This window comes from Poromitra crassiceps (genome assembly GCF_964638095.1).
Source record: "Poromitra crassiceps genome assembly, chromosome: 6".
Taxonomy (NCBI): Eukaryota; Metazoa; Chordata; class Actinopteri; order Beryciformes; family Melamphaidae; genus Poromitra; species Poromitra crassiceps.
Window position 1 is genome coordinate 11244373 of NC_139627.1, and position 20441 is coordinate 11264813.

The 20441-nt window shown below is 46.3% G+C and overlaps 1 protein-coding gene across 1 annotated transcript in view; it reads right to left on the reverse strand.

The window, feature by feature from the left end:
• Window positions 1–20441, reverse strand: part of vldlr (very low density lipoprotein receptor) — a 106421-nt gene that overhangs the window by 37030 nt on the left and 48950 nt on the right. Inside the window, exons 8-11 of the mRNA XM_083639138.1 lie at window positions 13446–13568; window positions 11602–11721; window positions 7252–7377; window positions 1244–1415 (exon numbers count right to left, since the gene is read on the reverse strand). Coding sequence (XP_083495264.1) covers window positions 1244–1415; window positions 7252–7377; window positions 11602–11721; window positions 13446–13568 — 541 coding nt within the window. The remainder of the gene's footprint in view (window positions 1–1243; window positions 1416–7251; window positions 7378–11601; window positions 11722–13445; window positions 13569–20441) is intronic.

Sequence of the window (20441 nt, forward strand, 5' to 3'; positions counted from 1 at the left end):
TCATCGGCGGAGGCATAAAAAAAGTTTAGGTACCCCTGCTCTAACTTTTTATGTCATGAAAAATAAATGAACTTTTTTTGGAGACCTGGTATGTGGCAAGAGTCAATAGATTGCAACAGCATTAAATATCGTATTAAAAAAAACAAAAAAACACAAGAGTCTACTACTGTATATCGAACAGATTTTGAGCAAACTATGACAGTGTGGTTAAAGGACGGCTTTACCGTGGGGAATATGAATATATATTAAATCTCACGCCCCTAAGGTTTTCGAATCCGTTGAAACTTTTGAAATTGGAGCTTCACTGCCTGACCTATCAAGCATCTCTCACATTATTTGCATGACCCTCTGACGCAAAACGCGTCGGGGCGTCATGCTCCGCCTTGCGGAAGTCGTGCACCTATGAACTACAACTGTTGTGAGCCATGGTCCCGCCTCTAGAGGTCCTCCACGCCCCTTCAGAGGTCTGAAGAAAAACAAAAAGGCAGCCATCTTTTTCGACCACCTAGCCTGCTGTAGCTAGGTTAGCTTTCCATAGCTCCTTGCAAAGAGACGATTTTCTCGGGAACGGAAGCACGGACAGACACGTGACTGGCGGCATTGGAAAGCTCGTCAAATTTTACATCTAGTAGTAAGTGGGTTGAAGTAACGAAATCAACGCTGAGCAATGTACCCGTTTTTACACATTTTTACAGAAAATAGTTACAACATCAGATGCGCGTAACTCCTACGAAAATGCCTTAAAATGCATGAAATTTTTTTTATGAAGACATCTCCCGACATATATACTTCAGTTTAAATTTGGTGCAATTTGGAGGCAATTTATTTTCGATTTATTTCTTCTTCTCTCCATGTAATATTGTCGAAGCCTTCTTCTTCTTCGAGTTTTATGGCGGTTGGCAAACATATATGTGCATTACCGCCACCTACTGGAGTTTGATATCAGCCAAACGCCTGAGGGGTGGGCATGGAAACGAAGGCCACGCGAGCCCAGTGCATTGTGGGAAATGTAGTATTTCGAGTCCCCGCACCCGCACCTCCCCCCCACCACCCCCCCCCACACAGAGTGGATTTCTGGTGATATCTCAGGCCGTAAACAACCAATTTCAAAAATTTCAACGGATTTGAAAACCTTAGGGGCGTGAGATTTAATATATATTCATATCCCCCACGGAAAAGCCGGCCTTTAAGTGTTCCTGTGTGTGGATGTGTATACATGTGTATGCATTGTGTGTAACTGCACCTGTAGATGGCCTTCTGGCCTAAGTCAGCCCAGAAGATGGTCTGCTGGTTGAAGTCTGCGTCCAGAGCCACGGTGTTCCTCTGCTGCTCCACGATCTGGGTGTACTCCTTCCTCTCCAGGCCCAGGCGCCGGATGTCACGGCGGTTAGTGAAGATCAGGCAGGGCTCCTTACCTGGTGGAGGGAGAGAGAGGAGCAGAGGCCAATCAGATCTAACTCAGGCTTCAGGACCCATCAATGCTGCTCGGATGGTCCTCTTTTGCCACGCGCAGGATGCAGCATTGGTACATTTTAATGTACAATGCCATTTTGGGTAGGTTGCCATTGTACATATGCTCTAACTTTGTATCTGTTAATAACTTAATAACAACCTCAGATCCAACAGTTGGTTAAACCTTAAAGAGGAAATGAAACATTTCATATGACTTTAGTTAATTTGCATTTAAGACAGGACACTACTTTCAAGTTGGGAATTTACCATAGATTTGATAGAAAGATGATCATATCACCTTTTCACCAATGGGAGCGCTGCTTGATGACATCACTAGGGTGACTGTATAGTACAGTACAGTACAGGCTAGTTAAGTGTTGGTATTAAGTATTTTGAATTCTGTTGAATTCTGCTGTTGTGTTTCTGACGTGGATTGTGGTTATTTGATTCATCAAAACGTTCAAAATCCTTAAAGGAACACTCTGCCCATTTTCAACCAGCTTTGTATCATTAGAACATCAGTAGTATATCAGAAAACTGTAAACTGTTTTGAAGTCTGTCATTTAATTTGACAGTTATTGAGTGTTAAAGTGTGGACCAGTGACATCACTGGTCCACACTAACTCAAATTAATAACTCATTAACTCAAATCAACTCTCAATAACTGTCAAACTAGATGAATGATGAATAGTTTGACAGTTATTGAGAGTTGATTTGAGTTAATGAGTTATTCATTTGAGTTAGTGTGGACCAGTGATGTCACTGGTCCACACTTTAACACTCAATAACTGTCAAATTAAATGACAGACTTCAAAACCGTTTACAGTTTTCTGATATACTACTGATGTTCTAATGATACAAGGCTGTGCACCCAGACCTGTAGAGAACCGATACATGTCGCTTCTTTGGAATGAACCCTCGGGTATTCGGGGGTTCGGGCATACATGAAGACCTCCAAGATGAGAAATGAAAAAAATCTACCTAGACGCCACATACATTTTTGCCAAAGATGGTTTCTGTCATTTTTGCGAGTTCTCATCGCGCTGATGTAAGTTCAAGTGCACATTTGTCTGAAAAGTGTTTACTTGGTTATTTGACGATATAAAACGGGATGATTGACAGCTGTGACAGCCACTTGCCGGGTCCACTCGGGTCGCGACATTTCAATGTCAGGGATCCGAGACCCATGGCAAACGGTACCGGACTTCACCCCACAGTCGCTTCTTTTGAATCGACCCGAGACCCGGCCGGGTCCGGGTCAGACAAGACATCTAGATGAAAATGCATCTTTATTTCTTAGTTTTGGCCTTCCATCCACACCAAGATGACGTTTCCCACCACCAAAAATGGAGCTTCCAAGTGGATAAATTTGAAATCCCTGCAGCTCAGTGGATGGCGGTGGCAGAAACCTCAAAGCATGTCAAGTCAAATAGAAAAGTTGATAAAAACGTAAACTGTGCATTGAATTTGTAAAGGGGGAGAGATGCGTCTTGTGATCCCTGTTAACCTTCATGTATTTATCCTGCAGTAACACTGCACACAACACAGCCTTAAATGTTATAGAACGGAGTCAAATTGGTATTTTGGAAAACAGTACAGTCAGCCAACTGACTGTATCTCCGTTAGTTTCATAGTAACAGTCGTTCAACAATAACCTAGATCCCAACCAAAATCTACAGTAATCAAGTGTTCCTTCGCCCAACGCTGATTTGTCCACAAATCTTCATAAAAACACATTCTTATGTTTTTTAAATATCCTGCTGACAGAAAAATAACAAAACAGCCTCTGTGGCCCATAAAACCTGATTTTGCTCCGGCTACAATCACATTTCAAATGAATAAAGGGGAAGTTAGAAACCAGCACAATGCAGAACAGCTTGAACAGAGAATATACAATATGTACATGTTAAGCAGCAGGCACATTGTGCACAGCTCATCAGGGAGTACATGCATGTGTCTTAACATGTAAATACTTCATGCAGCGCTGCAACTCACAGATGCACCCTCTGGGCAGCACAATGGTTGCTAAAATTAATGTCCTGTGCTTTTGTGTTGCAGCATGTTGTGTTGTCCTTACTCATTTACTGTGTGTTTATCACACAATGCTAACATAATAACATTCCAGTTTATTATGCAATATCTTCTAGGGCATCGGTGCAATATTTAACTTTTCATTTTATCATCAAAGCTATTTCTTGGGGGAAGGGCCAACATGTCTTTTGTACAGGGCATTGTGGAATATTAGATCATATTCTTGGTGTGCAAGTTTTGGATGTATAGGGATATCGGTATTGAATGTTAATTGTAGTTTTGATTGTAAATGCACTGTGTGTATGTGTGCGCTATGACGCCACCTACTGTATGTTCTCTCGAAGGCCCAAGACTAATTTCTCCTAAGGGAGACAATTAAGGCTAATCTAATCTAATCTATAATCTAATTTACTACTAGATCAGCTGACAATCCACTCGCTTTACAAGCAACCATGGTCAATTTTCTATGGAATAATCTGCCCCCATAGTTCAACTGAATATTAGTTTAAAAGTAAGATGAAAGCTAATCAAATCCTGCAATATCTTCTTTCAGTATGTACTATATGTAGGACAGATGAGCAGCTTTTTGTCAGGAGAAGCCTGGAAGGAGGTTTACTATGGGCCGTGGAGCGGACGGTGCTGAGCTGAGTGTGCTTTCAACTCTGAGTAGCCTACAACATGTTTGCTCCTCAGCGGGATCACCACAGCACGCGCACAACACCACCGGAGGTTTTCTTTTTTCTGTCCTTAAGTTTTCCTTCAAATGTTTAAGCTTAAAGAGAAGACTTAAGAGTGTTTTGTGCAACCGATTTTATTTTATGGAAACCTATGGACTTTAAGGAAAATCTTAACTCAAGGTGTTTTGTGAAACTGGCCCCTGGCCCTTAAGTTTTCCATGCTATTTGATTTGATTTGATGTGAATTGAATGGGTGAACTTCACTGACATAGGTGGCACATCCAACATAGAGAGATACTGGTTGAATTTAAGAGGATCCTTTAACACATTCATGTGAAGAGGCAGGGACAGGCTGAGGGGACAGTGATGGGCATTGTCATGGACCGAAACAATAAAGCCATTTTGACTGCATCTAGTGTGGACCAACATGTGATCACCAGACCAGAGGATGGCACGCGCATCCCCCAGCTGCAGCCCAGAGACAGCAGCCTTTCTCAGGCTGACTTCTATCCCAGCAGTCCCCTCTGGTTTATCACAGCAGTCCCCTCTGGTTTATCCCAGCAGTCCCCTCTGGTTTATCACAGCAGTCCCCTCTGGTTTATCACAGCAGTCCCCTCTGGTTTATCCCAGCAGTCCCCTCTGGTTTATCCCAGCAGTCCCCTCTGGTTTATCACAGCAGTCCCCTCTGGTTTATCACAGCAGTCCCCTCTGGTTTATCACAGCAGTCCCCTCTGGTTTATCACAGCAGTCCCCTCTGGTTTATCACAGCAGTCCCCTCTGGTTTATCACAGCAGTCCCCTCTGGTTTATCACAGCAGTCCCCTCTGGTTTATCACAGCAGTCCCCTCTGGTTTATCACAGCAGTCCCCTCTGGTTTATCACAGCAGTCCCCTCTGGTTTATCCCAGCAGTCCCCTCTGGTTTATCCCAGCAGTCCCCTCTGGTTTATCACAGCAGTCCCCTCTGGTTTATCCCAGCAGTCCCCTCTGGTTTATCCCAGCAGTCCCCTCTGGTTTATCACAGCAGTCCCCTCTGGTTTATCCCAGCAGTCCCCTCTGGTTTATCACAGCAGTCCCCTCTGGTTTATCACAGCAGTCCCCTCTGGTTTATCACAGCAGTCCCCTCTGGTTTATCCCAGCAGTCCCCTCTGGTTTATCCCAGCAGTCCCCTCTGGTTTATCCCAGCAGTCCCCTCTGGTTTATCCCAGCAGTCCCCTCTGGTTTATCACAGCAGTCCCCTCTGGTTTATCCCAGCAGTCCCCTCTGGTTTATCCCAGCAGTCCCCTCTGGTTTATCACAGCAGTCCCCTCTGGTTTATCCCAGCAGTCCCCTCTGGTTTATCACAGCAGTCCCCTCTGGTTTATCACAGCAGTCCCCTCTGGTTTATCACAGCAGTCCCCTCTGGTTTATCACAGCAGTCCCCTCTGGTTTATCCCAGCAGTCCCCTCTGGTTTATCCCAGCAGTCCCCTCTGGTTTATCCCAGCAGTCCCCTCTGGTTTATCACAGCAGTCCCCTCTGGTTTATCACAGCAGTCCCCTCTGGTTTATCCCAGCAGTCCCCTCTGGTTTATCACAGCAGTCCCCTCTGGTTTATCACAGCAGTCCCCTCTGGTTTATCATGTAATACAATAGTTAAAAGGTTGAGAAGACGCAGGCAAGGAATGTGCAGGTCAATGGTCCATAGTGAAATAATTTCAATAAACAGCCTTTGTATTTTTGTAAGATTTCCTTTCCAAGCACATCACTGTCACATGTACAAGGACCTGAACTAACTTTCTCCACAATGCAGAAGTTGGACACTTTCATCTTTCACTCTTATTCATATTTGAATTATTATTTGAATTATCCATGTTATTTAAGACAGTTACTAGAATCGTCTATTGGTTTATAAAGAAACCAGCAAAAAAAAACTTATTTTAATTTAAAGGCAACATCTGAGTAGAATTTATTTTGTCCAGAACACCATGATTGTCTGCATTGTAGGTAGAGAGAAAACAGTGAAACAGCCATTCTTCTACAGTACATTCACTAGTTGTGTTAACTTCCACTGGACAAGACTACCAACATATTTGAAGGCCGACTTAACTTTTATTTACCCAGCAGCAGTTCTCCCAGTATGGACTACCTCCCAGCATGGACTACCTTGCTCAAGAGCACCTTAACTTAAGTTTTTGCAGATTAGTCATCGACTTTCCCCCAAACCACTGGTCTTAGCATTGGAAGCAGCGACCCTCTGCTTTAGGCTACCACTGTCTTCATGGAGCTGCGCGGTTTGTTTCAGCGTGCAGACTACACCTCTTTCTACAGTTTGTTGATTGATCCTGCACCCGACAGTCTGGTAAAATGCGATACTTTACGTTTTTAGGCCTTCACACTCATGATGTCACCGTCATCAGTGACGATGTCAGCAGTGATGTCACTCAAGCAAGTTCTCTGTCGAGTTTCGTCTAGTCTGATTACGACGTCAGCGGGGCGACGTTAAGGATGTCATGTCATCGTCAAAGGATGTCATGCCCCCCCCCCCCCCATCGTCAATTGATGTCATACCCACTGATGATGTGTTTAGTTTAGTTCATTGGACAGTTGATACAATACATGATACAATAAGTCAGTAAAGTCACATCATAAAAATGTCAAGGATAGCACAAAAAGTCACAGACTTATTTCCGTTGTGGTCCTTGGTCTCGGTAATGATGGATGACGTGGCATGAGCTGACATGTTTGGTCACGACCCCCAAAAAAAGGTGCACCCAGAGTCTCCAGCCTAAAGATCGAGCGCGCTCCCATTTCAGCAACTTCTTCTTCTTTGTTTAGTCTTCTAGGACAGCAGAGTGATTCACTTTGACTTGTGGACTGTTGGTCAGGACAAAAGAAGACATGAGGATGTCATCTTGGACTTTGGGGAAAAAGTGAGCGACTTGATTTCTCACCATGTTGTGACATTTTATAGACCAAAATGGCTAATATGGATAAGTGGAGAAAATCAACAGATTGATCGATAATGAAAATAAGTGTTAGTTGCAGCCCTATGGCTAGAAAGTGGCACATTAAAGTAGTAACTGGGTGTGTGGAGTAGGAGCAGCTGTTGACTCACCGACAGCCTTGCAGACAGCAGTGGTGGGATCCATCTGGTAGCCGTTGTGACACTCACACTTGTAGCCTCCCTTCAGGTTGATGCAGATCTGACTGCAGATGCCGGGGTTCACACACTCGTTGATGTCTGTGCACAGACAGATGAAAGCACACAGTGTTTATTCACACAGCAGGTTCACACACTCGTTGATGTCTGTGCACAGACAGATGAAAGCACACAGTGTTTATTCACACAGCAGGTTCACACACTCGTTGATGTCTGTGCACAGACAGATGAAAGCACACAGTGTATTCACACAGCAGGTTCACACACTCACTGAGTGTGTTTACATGCACACCAATAAACTGTTTATTAGCGGATTTCTAGAGTTACCTGATTATTCAAGTGGTCATGTAAACAGCATAAACCGATAAGCTTTATCCGTTTATGGTCATAAACGGGTTATGAGAAAACCGATTAACACACCTAGGTTTCTGCCCAATAATCGGTCTTCTCTCTGCATGTATCCACCTTAACCGGGTTTCTTTCGGGTTTATATATCTGCGCATGTACAAGTTGCGGGAGAGAGATGCACAGGAGCGCGTGAGAGGCAGGGAGAGACGCGCTGCACTGGCTCACTGGCCCCTCTCTCCTCCCTCTCCCCCGGCCACAGCGCACCACAGCCGGCTTGGCGAGATGAAAGTGCACGGAGCCCCTGGCTGAGCGGAGCGGGGAGCTCTGCTCTCTCTCCCCGCACAGAGCCGGTGTCCCTAACAGGCACCGCTGCTGCACTGCACTATCATGTTGAAATGTCGATATTCTACAGGAGAGGACGAATATTTGTCTCGGATTGCAAATAGAAATACAAATTTATTAATAAAACGCATTGGACTGTCCAAGGTGATCTGTGCGTGACGATTTTTTTCAGATGACAGATTAAAAAAAACACGTAGCCTATGGACAACAGACTCAGTCGTTCAAAACACAACACACACATAACGTTAATATCCGTGACAAATTCTGTCCGTTTTCTGACAGGTAGGCTACAGTATTTCAATTGAACAGACGTTGTGGGTCATGAACATTTGACGTGCTTAATTCACCTCACCTGCCTGCCTCTGTGCTGTGTGCTCGGTAAAGTTGGAAATATTATTGACAGATGCACTTCCAAAGCGACGCTTATTCCAATTTTATTAAAGTAGATGAGATACACAACCTAATTTTCACCTAAACCATCCTCTGCGCTGGACAAATAAATTAGGAAAATATGATTTTGCATTTTGCAACTATATTCTGTTGTTTTATTGCGGAATTACTGCCGCCTTTCTGGAGAGAAATCCGACTAATTGACTGAATCATGTAAACCCGGGTTTCTCCTATTGTCGGATTATTAAAGTGCAGGTAAACGCAGAAATCAGATTATTGCCATAAACTGATTATTCCCAGTTATCAGTTTATTGTGTGCATGTAAACGCACTCATTGATGTCTGTGCACAGACAGATGAAAGCACACAGTTTATTCACACAGCACATTCCTCACAGAGGCAATCCAAAGTGCTTTACCTAAGACATTTTACATATTAGAAAATACAGGATAAAATGAACAAAAAGAGGAGGTTGGCTGCAAAGTCCGATTACATGGAAGTTCATGTGAAAAATAAATGTACTTTCACTTGATTTATGGCTTCAGTAAACACTCTCCATATCAGTTTATGGTTGTCAGTTTCAAGTCTTCTTCAACAGTATCATGATTATTTTGTAAATATCCTATTTCGAGTGAAATAGACAATAAGAAAAGACTGTTTTGGTGGGTGATTGACAGGTTGTCTGTCCAGTGATCGGACAGCTCACCGAACATGGACCAATAGCAGCTCTTCTTGTCCAAATAATATCACGTATGCCTCCAAATAACCGCAATGGTGAAAATGCCAAACTCAAGACTTCCAAACCGGAGTCTAAAAACCAACGGATGATGTCACGGTAGCTACGTCCATATATTTATACGGTCTATAGTCAGAATAGAGAGACCATCAACCAACGTGCTCAGTGTGAACATATTAAACAGCAACAGAGTACAGCAGACCTATTCTTGTAGTCGTACGGCAGAAGTCCCGGACATGTTGGAGCCTAAGGGGAAAAGTGAATGGGCTTTTAGAATGGGGATTTCACTTAAAGGAACACTCCGCCCATTTTCAACCAGCTTTGTATCATTAGAACATCAGTAGTATATCAGAAAACTGTAAACGGTTTTGAAGTCTGTCATTTAATTTGACAGTTATTATTATTGAGTGTTAAAGTGTGGACCAGTGACATCACTGGTCCACACACTAACTCAAATTAATAACTCATTAACTCAAATCAACTCTCAATAACTGTCAAACTATTCATCATTCATCTACGGTAGTTTGACAGTTATTGAGAGTTGATTTGAGTTAATGAGTTATTAATTTGAGTTAGTGTGGACCAGTGATGTCACTGGTCCACACTTTAACACTCAATAACTGTCAAATTAAATGACAGACTTCAAAACAGTTTACAGTTTTCTGATATACTACTGATGTTCTAATGATACAAAGCTGGTTGAAAATGGGCGGAGTGTTCCTTTAAGTGAAATCCCCATTCTAAAACCCCATTCACTTTTCCCCTTAGGCTCCAACATGTCTGGGACTTCTGCCGTACGATCTGATTGCATGCTCGCTCTCCTTTTCATTGCTTTGTTTGAACAGACGAGGGACGTTACAGACACGGAGGATGAAAATGGTTTAATTACTCAAATTAGTGTGGAGGATGCCCCCTCAACTTACAAATCAATCGCAAAAAAATATTGTTAAAATATCGTATCGTATCGTGAACCCAATATCGTGTATCGTATCGTATTGTGAACTGAGTGTATCGTTACACCCCTACTTAAATGCCTAAAATAAGCTCTGTGGTTAACAAAAGTGTGTGTTCAGCAGGATAATCACTTTTATGCCTTGTGAAGAGCTTTCTGAAAATCGCGTTAAAAAACGTATTTACGTTTCAAAAGTCATAACAGTGATTAGTTTGTGAATCCTATGTAGCCCATTCTAAAACCCCACTCACTTTTCCCCATAAGCTCCAACATGCTACTTCCAGACTCATTTCTGCGGTGCTCTATAGGACATGTAGGACTATGTGACCTACCTCCGCAAGGTCTTGTGGTCTATGAGCTGCAGTTTGTGACCTACCTCCGCAAGGTCTTGTGGTCTATGAGCTGCAGTATGTGACCTACCTCCACAGGTCTTGTGGTCTATGAGCTGCAGTTTGTGACCTACCTCCACAGGTCTTGTGGTCTATGAGCTGCAGTATGTGACCTACCTCCACAGGTCTTGTGGTCTATGAGCTGCAGTTTGTGACCTACCTCCGCAGGTCTTGTGGTCTATGAGCTGCAGTTTGTGACCTACCTCCACAGGTCTTGTGGTCTATGAGCTGCAGTATGTGACCTACCTCCGCAGGTCTTGTGGTCTATGAGCTGCAGTTTGTGACCTACCTCCGCAGGTCTTGTGGTCTATGAGCTGCAGTATGTGACCTACCTCCACAGGTCTTGTGGTCTATGAGCTACAGTATGTGACCTACCTCCACAGGTCTTGTGGTCTATGAGCTGCAGTTTGTGACCTACCTCCGCAGGTCTTGTGGTCTATGAGCTGCAGTATGTGACCTACCTCCGCAGGTCTTGTGGTCTATGAGCTGCAGTATGTGACCTACCTCCACAGGTCTTGTGGTCTATGAGCTGCAGTATGTGACCTACCTCCGCAGGTCTTGTGGTCTATGAGCTGCAGTATGTGACCTACCTCCACAGGTCTTGTGGTCTATGAGCTGCAGTATGTGACCTACCTCCGCAGGTCTTGTGGTCTATGAGCTGCAGTATGTGACCTACCTCCGCAGGTCTTGTGGTCTATGAGCTGCAGTATGTGACCTACCTCCGCAGGTCTTGTGGTCTATGAGCTGCAGTATGTGACCTACCTCCACAGGTCTTGTGGTCTATGAGCTGCAGTTTGTGACCTACCTCCACAGGTCTTGTGGTCTATGAGCTGCAGTTTGTGACCTACCTCCACAGGTCTTGTGGTCTATGAGCTGCAGTATGTGACCTACCTCCGCAGGTCTTGTGGTCTATGAGCTGCTGTTTGTGACCTACCTCCGCAGGTCTTGTGGTCTATGAGCTGCAGTTTGTGACCTACCTCCGCAGGTCTTGTGGTCTATGAGCTGCAGTATGTGACCTACCTCCGCAGGTCTTGTGGTCTATGAGCTGCAGTCTGTGACCTACCTCCGCAGGTCTTGTGGTCTATGAGCTGCAGTCTGTGACCTACCTCCGCAGGTCTTGTGGTCTATGAGCTGCAGTCTGTGACCTACCTCCGCAGGTCTTGTGGTCTATGAGCTGCAGTCCAGGTGTGCAGTCGCACTCGAAGCCGATCACCATGTCTCTGCAGATGTGCGAGCAGCCGCCATTGTTCAGAAGACATTCGTTCAGATCTGAGACATGGGAGGAAGGAGGCCTTTGTTAAAGAACAAGTGGATCGTGTTGACGGTGCAAACACCATCACACCTCCATCACAATTAACTTCCTGCAACAGGAAGTTAGCTAGGTGCAATTTAGAAAGTTGATGTTGTCAAGTTAAAACCCATCTATATGTACCAACTGTTTTATAAAAGGAATACAGGTTGACAGTGATTTTACAACAGCTAAGATGTGTTTATGGCACAGGGGGGTTGGGGTGGTCCCAGTCCAGATTAAAACTCAGGATGTCACAGTTATGCGGCATCTAGTCTCTCCCCAGACTCAAATATTACGTTGAATCGCTCCGCTCCCTCCTCATACTACATAAATGAGTCTGTACCACTTCAGTCCCAGCTGCTGCTTTGAGGGCGGGTCTTGGCATCGAAATTGGAATTACTCACAGGTCATAGACCCAATGAGAGAGTGGTTCGTTTTCAAAAGTCAACAGTCAGGTTGGGTGGTCGCGCCTGCCCGCTAAAGTCGTTGGGAGATATATCGTATTATGGTATAGAATTTTTTTCACCCATTTATAAAAATTATCAGTTCTTGTCAAAAAAGGTCACAATAACAGCCAGTTATCAGACACAGGAAAAGAAAACGAAAACAAAAGCAAAGAAAAAAAAACAGCAATAAATACATATATATATACCGGTATATATATTGGGATTACACTGTGGTTATATATATATATATATATATATATATTGGGATCACACTGTGGTGCTACTAGCCACATAAGGCGTTTATGTGCTTGTAAGAAATATTATACATGGGATCACAAGAGGGCCACGGGAAACCAACCAGGAGTCACCAGTCACCCCTGAACCTCATCGAGGTAGGCTAGAAACAGATCCCAGACAGCCGAAAACTCCTTGAGTGAATTGTCTCTCCATCCATATAACAGAAGTCATGTCCGTCAACCACAATTGAAAGGAAGGTGGAGAGGGGGATTTCCATTCTTTTAGAATTAGTTGTTTGGCAACAGTTGTCCCGTGTGTTAGAGACTGTTGCACAGCTGTAGGGAAGTTCAGAGAGGACTCTTGAGCAGCTGAAGATGGCAAGTTATTGGTTGTAGATTTCTGACAGGCTTGTTGCACAAAACATCTGAGAGAAGAGAACAGATCCAAGAGCAGAAGTTTCAAGAGCGCACAGAAGCACTTTGAAGGAGGAGGGGACATCTTCAGTACCTGACTGTACCAATGTACTACCGTTTATGATTTTTATGTTGGATCAGTAAATGAAAGGACTTCTATGGAGGACAACATGTTGTTCACCTGAACCCTGAGGGTCAGAGCTGAACCCTGAGGGTCAAAGGTCAAAGCTGAACCCTGAGGGTCAAAGCTGGCGATGGCTGATGGAGCGCTCACACCAGAGTTACAGCCTGTTCAAATGGAAGCCAGATGTTTGTGTATTCAAAGCCTGCTTCTCTTCACTGAAGTTGGTAAATCAATAGCAGGAACAGAGTTCCAACACAGCAGCAGATGACCTACTTGATGGATGTCTCTTTGATAGGAGCAAGTCAATCTATAGAAATGGGATTCCCTAAGGTTGGCGGAATCAGTTTTAGGCTCAAACAGCAACTAAATCCGTTCTTATCCTCAAAGTGTGCAGTTCTGCGGCAAACCAATGTATTATTTATTTGTGAAATCTTGGCTGGACAAGCAGAAATGGATTTTAAAAAGGTGGTTATTGTACTCACTGCATTCCTTGATGGGCTCATCGCTCCAGTCAGGACAGTCTCTGGCCTTGTTGCACACCTTGCTCATCTCGATGCACTCCCCGCTGCGGCACTTAAACTTGTCTGGTCCGTTACACTGAGTCACTGCAGGGAGGGAGACAGTCAGGAGCATCACACTGAGTCACTGCAGGGAGGGAGACAGGCAGGACTGTTACACTGAGTCACTGCAGGGAGGGAGACAGGCAGGACTGTTACACTGAGTCACTGCAGGGAGGGAGACAGGCAGGACTGTTACACTGAGTCACTGCAGGGAGGGAGACAGTCGGGTCCGTTACACTGAGTCACTGCAGGGAGGGAGACAGGCAGGACTGTTACACTGAGTCACTGCAGGGAGGGAGACAGTCAGGACTGTTACACTGAGTCACTGCAGGGAGGGAGACAGTCAGGTCCGTTACACTGAGTCACTGCAGGGAGGGAGACAGTCAGGTCCGTTACACTGAGTCACTGCAGGGAGGGAGACAGTCAGGTCCGTTACACTGAGTCACTGCAGGGAGGGAGACAGTCAGGTCCGTTACACTGAGTCACTGCAGGGAGGAAGACAGTCGGGTCCGTTACACTGAGTCACTGCAGGGAGGAAGACAGGCAGGTCTGTTACACTGAGTCACTGCAGGGAGGGAGACAGTCAGGTCCGTTACACTGAGTCACTGCAGGGAGGGAGACAGTCAGGTCCGTTACACTGAGTCACTGCAGGGAGGGAGACAGTCAGGTCCGTTACACTGAGTCACTGCAGGGAGGGAGACAGTCAGGTCCGTTACACTGAGTCACTGCAGGGAGGAAGACAGTCGGGTCCGTTACACTGAGTCACTGCAGGGAGGAAGACAGGCAGGTCTGTTACACTGAGTCACTGCAGGGAGGGAGACAGTCAGGACTGTTACACTGAGTCACTGCAGGGAGGGAGACAGTCAGGTCCGTTACACTGAGTCACTGCAGGGAGGGAGACAGTCAGGACTGTTAAGCTTCTGGCATACTCTTCGCGCACGCGCTGGAGGCGGGGCTCCGAGGAGGGCGCGCGCACTCTGCGCGGGCCAAAACAGAACATACTCAGTGCGCAGCTCCAGGCTCCAGGCAGTCTGAATGAAATTGAATGTAACGTTCCCAATTCTATGTATTAAATTATAAAAAACGACCCCTCCACATTTGGGAAGGCTAAGCCACACAACTAGTTCGTTATAATCGAACAGCATGCTTTGAAGGCGACTTTACGACGGTGAGGACTCAATCACAGCAGATATCCGCTGATAGCCTACCACGGAGATCTCACAGGCACAGGCAGCAAAATCGACGCGCTGATAGAAAAATCTCCATGGACGCGCCGCGCTGCGCTCAGGCCTCGCCCCCCGACACGCCCCGTGCGATGTCGTCATAATCGCCGTGCGCCCTATGCGCTTGGCTGGGCGCGAAGAGTATGCCACAAGCTTTACACTGAGTCACTGCAGGGAGGAAGACAGTCAGGACTGTTACACTGAGTCACTGCAGGGAGGAAGACAGTCAGGTCTGTTACACTGAGTCACTGCAGGGAGGGAGACAGGCAGGTCTGTTACACTGAGTCACTGCAGGGAGGGAGACAGGCAGGACTGTTACACTGAGTCACTGCAGGGAGGGAGACAGTCAAGAACGTTACACTGAGTCACTGCAGGGAGGGAGACAGTCAGGAACATTACACTGAGTTACTGCAGGGAGGGAGACAGTCAGGACTGTTACACTGAGTCACTGCAGGGAGGGAGACAGTCAGGACTGTTACACTGAGTCACTGCAGGGAGGAAGACAGGCAGGACTGTTACACTGAGTCACTGCAGGGAGGGAGACAGTCAGGTCTGTTACACTGAGTCACTGCAGGGAGGAAGACAGGCAGGTCTGTTACACTGAGTCACTGCAGGGAGGGAGACAGTCAGGTCCGTTACACTGAGTCACTGCAGGGAGGGAGACAGTCAGGTCCGTTACACTGAGTCACTGCAGGGAGGGAGACAGTCAGGACTGTTACACTGAGTCACTGCAGGGAGGAAGACAGTCAGGTCTGTTACACTGAGTCACTGCAGGGAGGGAGACAGTCAGGACTGTTACACTGAGTCACTGCAGGGAGGGAGACAGTCAGGACTGTTACACTGAGTCACTGCAGGGAGGGAGACAGGCAGGACTGTTACACTGAGTCACTGCAGGGAGGGAGACAGTCAGGTCTGTTACACTGAGTCACTGCAGGGAGGGAGACAGTCAGGTCCGTTACACTGAGTCACTGCAGGGAGGGAGACAGTCAGGACTGTTACACTGAGTCACTGCAGGGAGGGAGACAGTCAGGTCCGTTACACTGAGTCACTGCAGGGAGGGAGACAGTCAGGACTGTTACACTGAGTCACTGCAGGGAGGGAGACAGGCAGGACTGTTACACTGAGTCACTGCAGGGAGGGAGACAGGCAGGACTGTTACACTGAGTCACTGCAGGGAGGGAGACAGTCGGGTCCGTTACACTGAGTCACTGCAGGGAGGGAGACAGTCAGGTCTGTTACACTGAGTCACTGCAGGGAGGGAGACAGTCAGGACTGTTACACTGAGTCACTGCAGGGAGGGAGACAGTCAAGAACGTTACACTGAGTCACTGCAGGGAGGGAGACAGGCAGGACTGTTACACTGAGTCACTGCAGGGAGGGAGACAGTCAGGAACGTTACACTGAGTCACTGCAGGGAGGGAGACAGTCAGGTCTGTTACACTGAGTCACTGCAGGGAGGGAGACAGTCAGGACTAGGGCTGCACGATATATCGTTTACACATCGACATTGCGATGTGCGCATGCGCGATAGTCACATCGCAGGACGTGCGATGTCAAAAGCAAATTAACTCGTCATGTTGCTTGATAAACTCTCACTTTAGGGGTAGCCTACTGAGTGAAATGCAGGCTCTCTCAAAGGAGAGAGATGCCCCGCTACTGTACTCACTCATTTAATGCTTAGCTTCAACACAACAAACATGCACAGAGAGCAAAATTGAATTGTTTTTGCTTATGTTGCGTTGCTGACAGTAGCCTGTCTGTAAACGATGTGATTGCGAGGCGGACTTGTCCACAGCTTGCAGCGCACTAGTATACTGGCTGCTGTAACTCAACATGTCCGTGGAGTGGAGATATTTACTCTTGAAACACCAAAAAGCAAGACCGCAACTTATGACACGAAGGCTAAAGTGACTGAGAAGTTGTCCGTGTATCACCGCAGCTCTCTCTCCCCCTCAGTCTGATGATGCATCAGATGATAGCAGTAACGTTACGGTAGAGGTAATCATACATAGCGACTCATTTACACAAAACATGTCGGTGAAAATAAAAAGACAATAGACATAGCTGGGCAATTAAATATATATTTATTACTTTTCACGAATGAATTGTTTGTCACCGGTCGGCTGCATGTGAATCCTCGTCTCTGTACTGCCCTGCGTGCGCTCAAAAACCGGAACTCCCCAAATGCGGAGCGTACCACTTGGTAGTTTCTGGAGGGGGGTCAGACCAAGTGTGTGAAGTAACCAGCGGTGTTTCATTGTTGATTTATTGAAACGTTAGAAGAACGAAAGAAGTTGAAAGCAGTGATTATAATCAATTAAATCTAATGTTTTTCTGCAAATAGCATCATTGGGAGGTAGATTCTGGCACTCAATATTAGGGGTGGGCAATATATCAAATTTATATCCATATTGTATTGTGATTTGAGACTACATGGTCTTAGATGTTGGATGGTAATATGGTGATACAGCATACATGTTGTCTTTCCCTGGTTTTAAAGGCTGCATTACACTAAGTGAAGTATAGGCTAGTGACATTTTAAAGTAGAATGTCATAACTCACTTTTTCATGTATGTAAGTCATGGAAATCCATTGGTCAAAATGTGTATGCACCCTGATAGATGACGCTCTGAGGCCTACCAGTAGGTCACAGCCCAGTGGTTGAGAAACATTAAAATACCTAATTTCCCCTCCAAAATCAGATGGACTCCTCTACAAAATCATCCCAATCATTCTAGAAATATTATTTTCTTTCAAATAGAGCTAATCTGGTGAAAATCTGTATTTTTTCATATCGCAATATATATCGCATGGGCGGGGAATATCGCAATGTCAGTTTTTTCCAATATCGTGCAGCCCTAGTCAGGACTGTTACACTGAGTCACTGCAGGGAGGGAGACAGTCAGGACTGTTACACTGAGTCACTGCAGGGAGGGAGACAGTCAGGTCTGTTACACTGAGTCACTGCAGGGAGGGAGACAGTCAGGTCCGTTACACTGAGTCACTGCAGGGAGGGAGACAGTCAGGACTGTTACACTGAGTCACTGCAGGGAGGGAGACAGGCAGGACTGTTACACTGAGTCACTGCAGGGAGGGAGACAGTCAGGTCCGTTACACTGAGTCACTGCAGGGAGGGAGACAGTCAGGACTGTTACACTGAGTCACTGCAGGGAGGGAGACAGTCAGGACTGTTACACTGAGTCACTGCAGGGAGGAAGACAGTCAGGTCTGTTACACTGAGTCACTGCAGGGAGGGAGACAGTCAGGTCCGTTACACTGAGTCACTGCAGGGAGGGAGACAGTCAGGACTGTTACACTGAGTCACTGCAGGGAGGGAGACAGGCAGGACTGTTACACTGAGTCACTGCAGGGAGGGAGACAGTCGGGTCCGTTACACTGAGTCACTGCAGGGAGGGAGACAGTCAGGAGCGTTACACTGAGTCACTGCAGGGAGGGAGACAGTCAGGTCCGTTACACTGAGTCACTGCAGGGAGGGAGACAGTCAGGAGCGTTACACTGAGTCACTGCAGGGAGGGAGACAGTCAGGAGCGTTACACTGAGTCACTGCAGGGAGGGAGACAGTCAGGAGCGTTACACTGAGTCACTGCAGGGAGGGAGACAGTCAGGAGCGTTACACTGAGTCACTGCAGGGAGGGAGACAGTCAGGAGCGTTACACTGAGTCACTGCAGGGAGGAAGACAGTCAGGAGCGTTACACTGAGTCACTGCAGGGAGGGAGACAGTCAGGAAGTCACTGCAGGGAGGGAGACAGTCGGGTCCGTTACACTGAGTCACTGCAGGGAGGGAGACAGTCAGGAGCGTTACACTGAGTCACTGCAGGGAGGGAGACAGTCAGGAAGTCACTGCAGGGAGGGAGACAGTCGGGTCCGTTACACTGAGTCACTGCAGGGAGGGAGACAGTCAGGACTGTTACACTGAGTCACTGCAGGGAGGGAGACAGTCAGGAGCGTTACACTGAGTCACTGCAGGGAGGGAGACAGTCAGGTCTGTTACACTGAGTCACTGCAGGGAGGGAGACAGTCAGGAGCGTTACACTGAGTCACTGCAGGGAGGGAGACAGTCAGGTCTGTTACACTGAGTCACTGCAGGGAGGGAGACAGTCAGGACTGTTACACTGAGTCACTGCAGGGAGGGAGACAGTCAGGAGCGTTACACTGAGTCACTGCAGGGAGGGAGACAGTCAGGAGCGTTACACTGAGTCACTGCAGGGAGGGAGACAGTCAGGAAGTCACTGCAGGGAGGGAGACAGTCGGGTCCGTTACACTGAGTCACTGCAGGGAGGGAGACAGGCAGGTCTGTTACACTGAGTCACTGCAGGGAGGGAGACAGGTGGTCCCAGTGGAATCAGCATGACTCTAAATGATTAACGAGCTAGAGTTTTGTTCACTCAGTGGCGTTTTGAGCTGACAAAGCTTGTTACAGCAGCGGGCTTAGCTAACGTAGCAACAGCTAGCTAGCTAGTTAACGGTTGACGCTAGAATGGATCGGCCAGAGGGACCTAACCCCGCCACTGACCCTAACGCCAACCAATCATCAGTCTCCAACTCCATGCCTAAACCAAACCAATCATTGCTCTATGCCTAAACAAAACCCAAACATCACTCTCTATGCCTAAACCCAACCAATCATCACTCTGCATGCCTAAACCCAACCATTCATCATTACTCCTTATGTCCCTCCTGACGTTCCACTTAAAATCACACGTAATCGTTCCATTTTAGCTACCAACTTCACTTTTTGAACTTTAGCACCAAAAAACAGTGTGAACAGTGTGGCTAATCAACATTGTCAGGACATTACTCAGAAAAATAAGAAATCTTAAAAATGACAAAATACATGTACACTGGAGGGGGGAATTAACTGTGTGTGTGTGCGCGCGCGTGTGTGTGTGTGTGCTAAACACACACAATAACAACACGTGTGTACTTCCTGAGGTGGACTGTAAACACACACAATAACAACACGTGTGTACTTCCTGAGGTGGACTGTAAACACACACAACAATAACAACACGTGTGTACTTCCTGAGGTGGACTGTAAACACACACAACAATAACAACACGTGTGTACTTCCTGAGGTGGACTGTAAACACACACAATAACAACACGTGTGTACTTCCTGAGGTGGACTGTAAACACACACAATAACAACACGTGTGTACTTCCTGAGGTGGACTGTAAACACACACAATAACAACACGTGTGTACTTCCTGAGGTGGACTGTAAACACACACAATAACAACACGTGTGTACTTCCTGAGGTGGACTGTAAACACACACAATAACAACACGTGTGTACTTCCTGAGGTGGACTGTAAACACACACAATAACAACACGTGTGTACTTCCTGAGGTGGACTGTAAACACACACAACAATAACAACACGTGTGTACTTCCTGAGGTGGACTGTAAACACACACAATAACAACACGTGTGTACTTCCTGAGGTGGACTGTAAACACACACAACAATAACAACACGTGTGTACTTCCTGAGGTGGACTGTAAACACACACAATAACAACACGTGTGTACTTCCTGAGGTGGACTGTAAACACACACAATAACAACAACACGTGTGTACTTCCTGAGGTGGACTGTAAACACACACAATAACAACACGTGTGTACTTCTTGAGGTGGACTGTAAACACACACAATAACAACACGTGTGT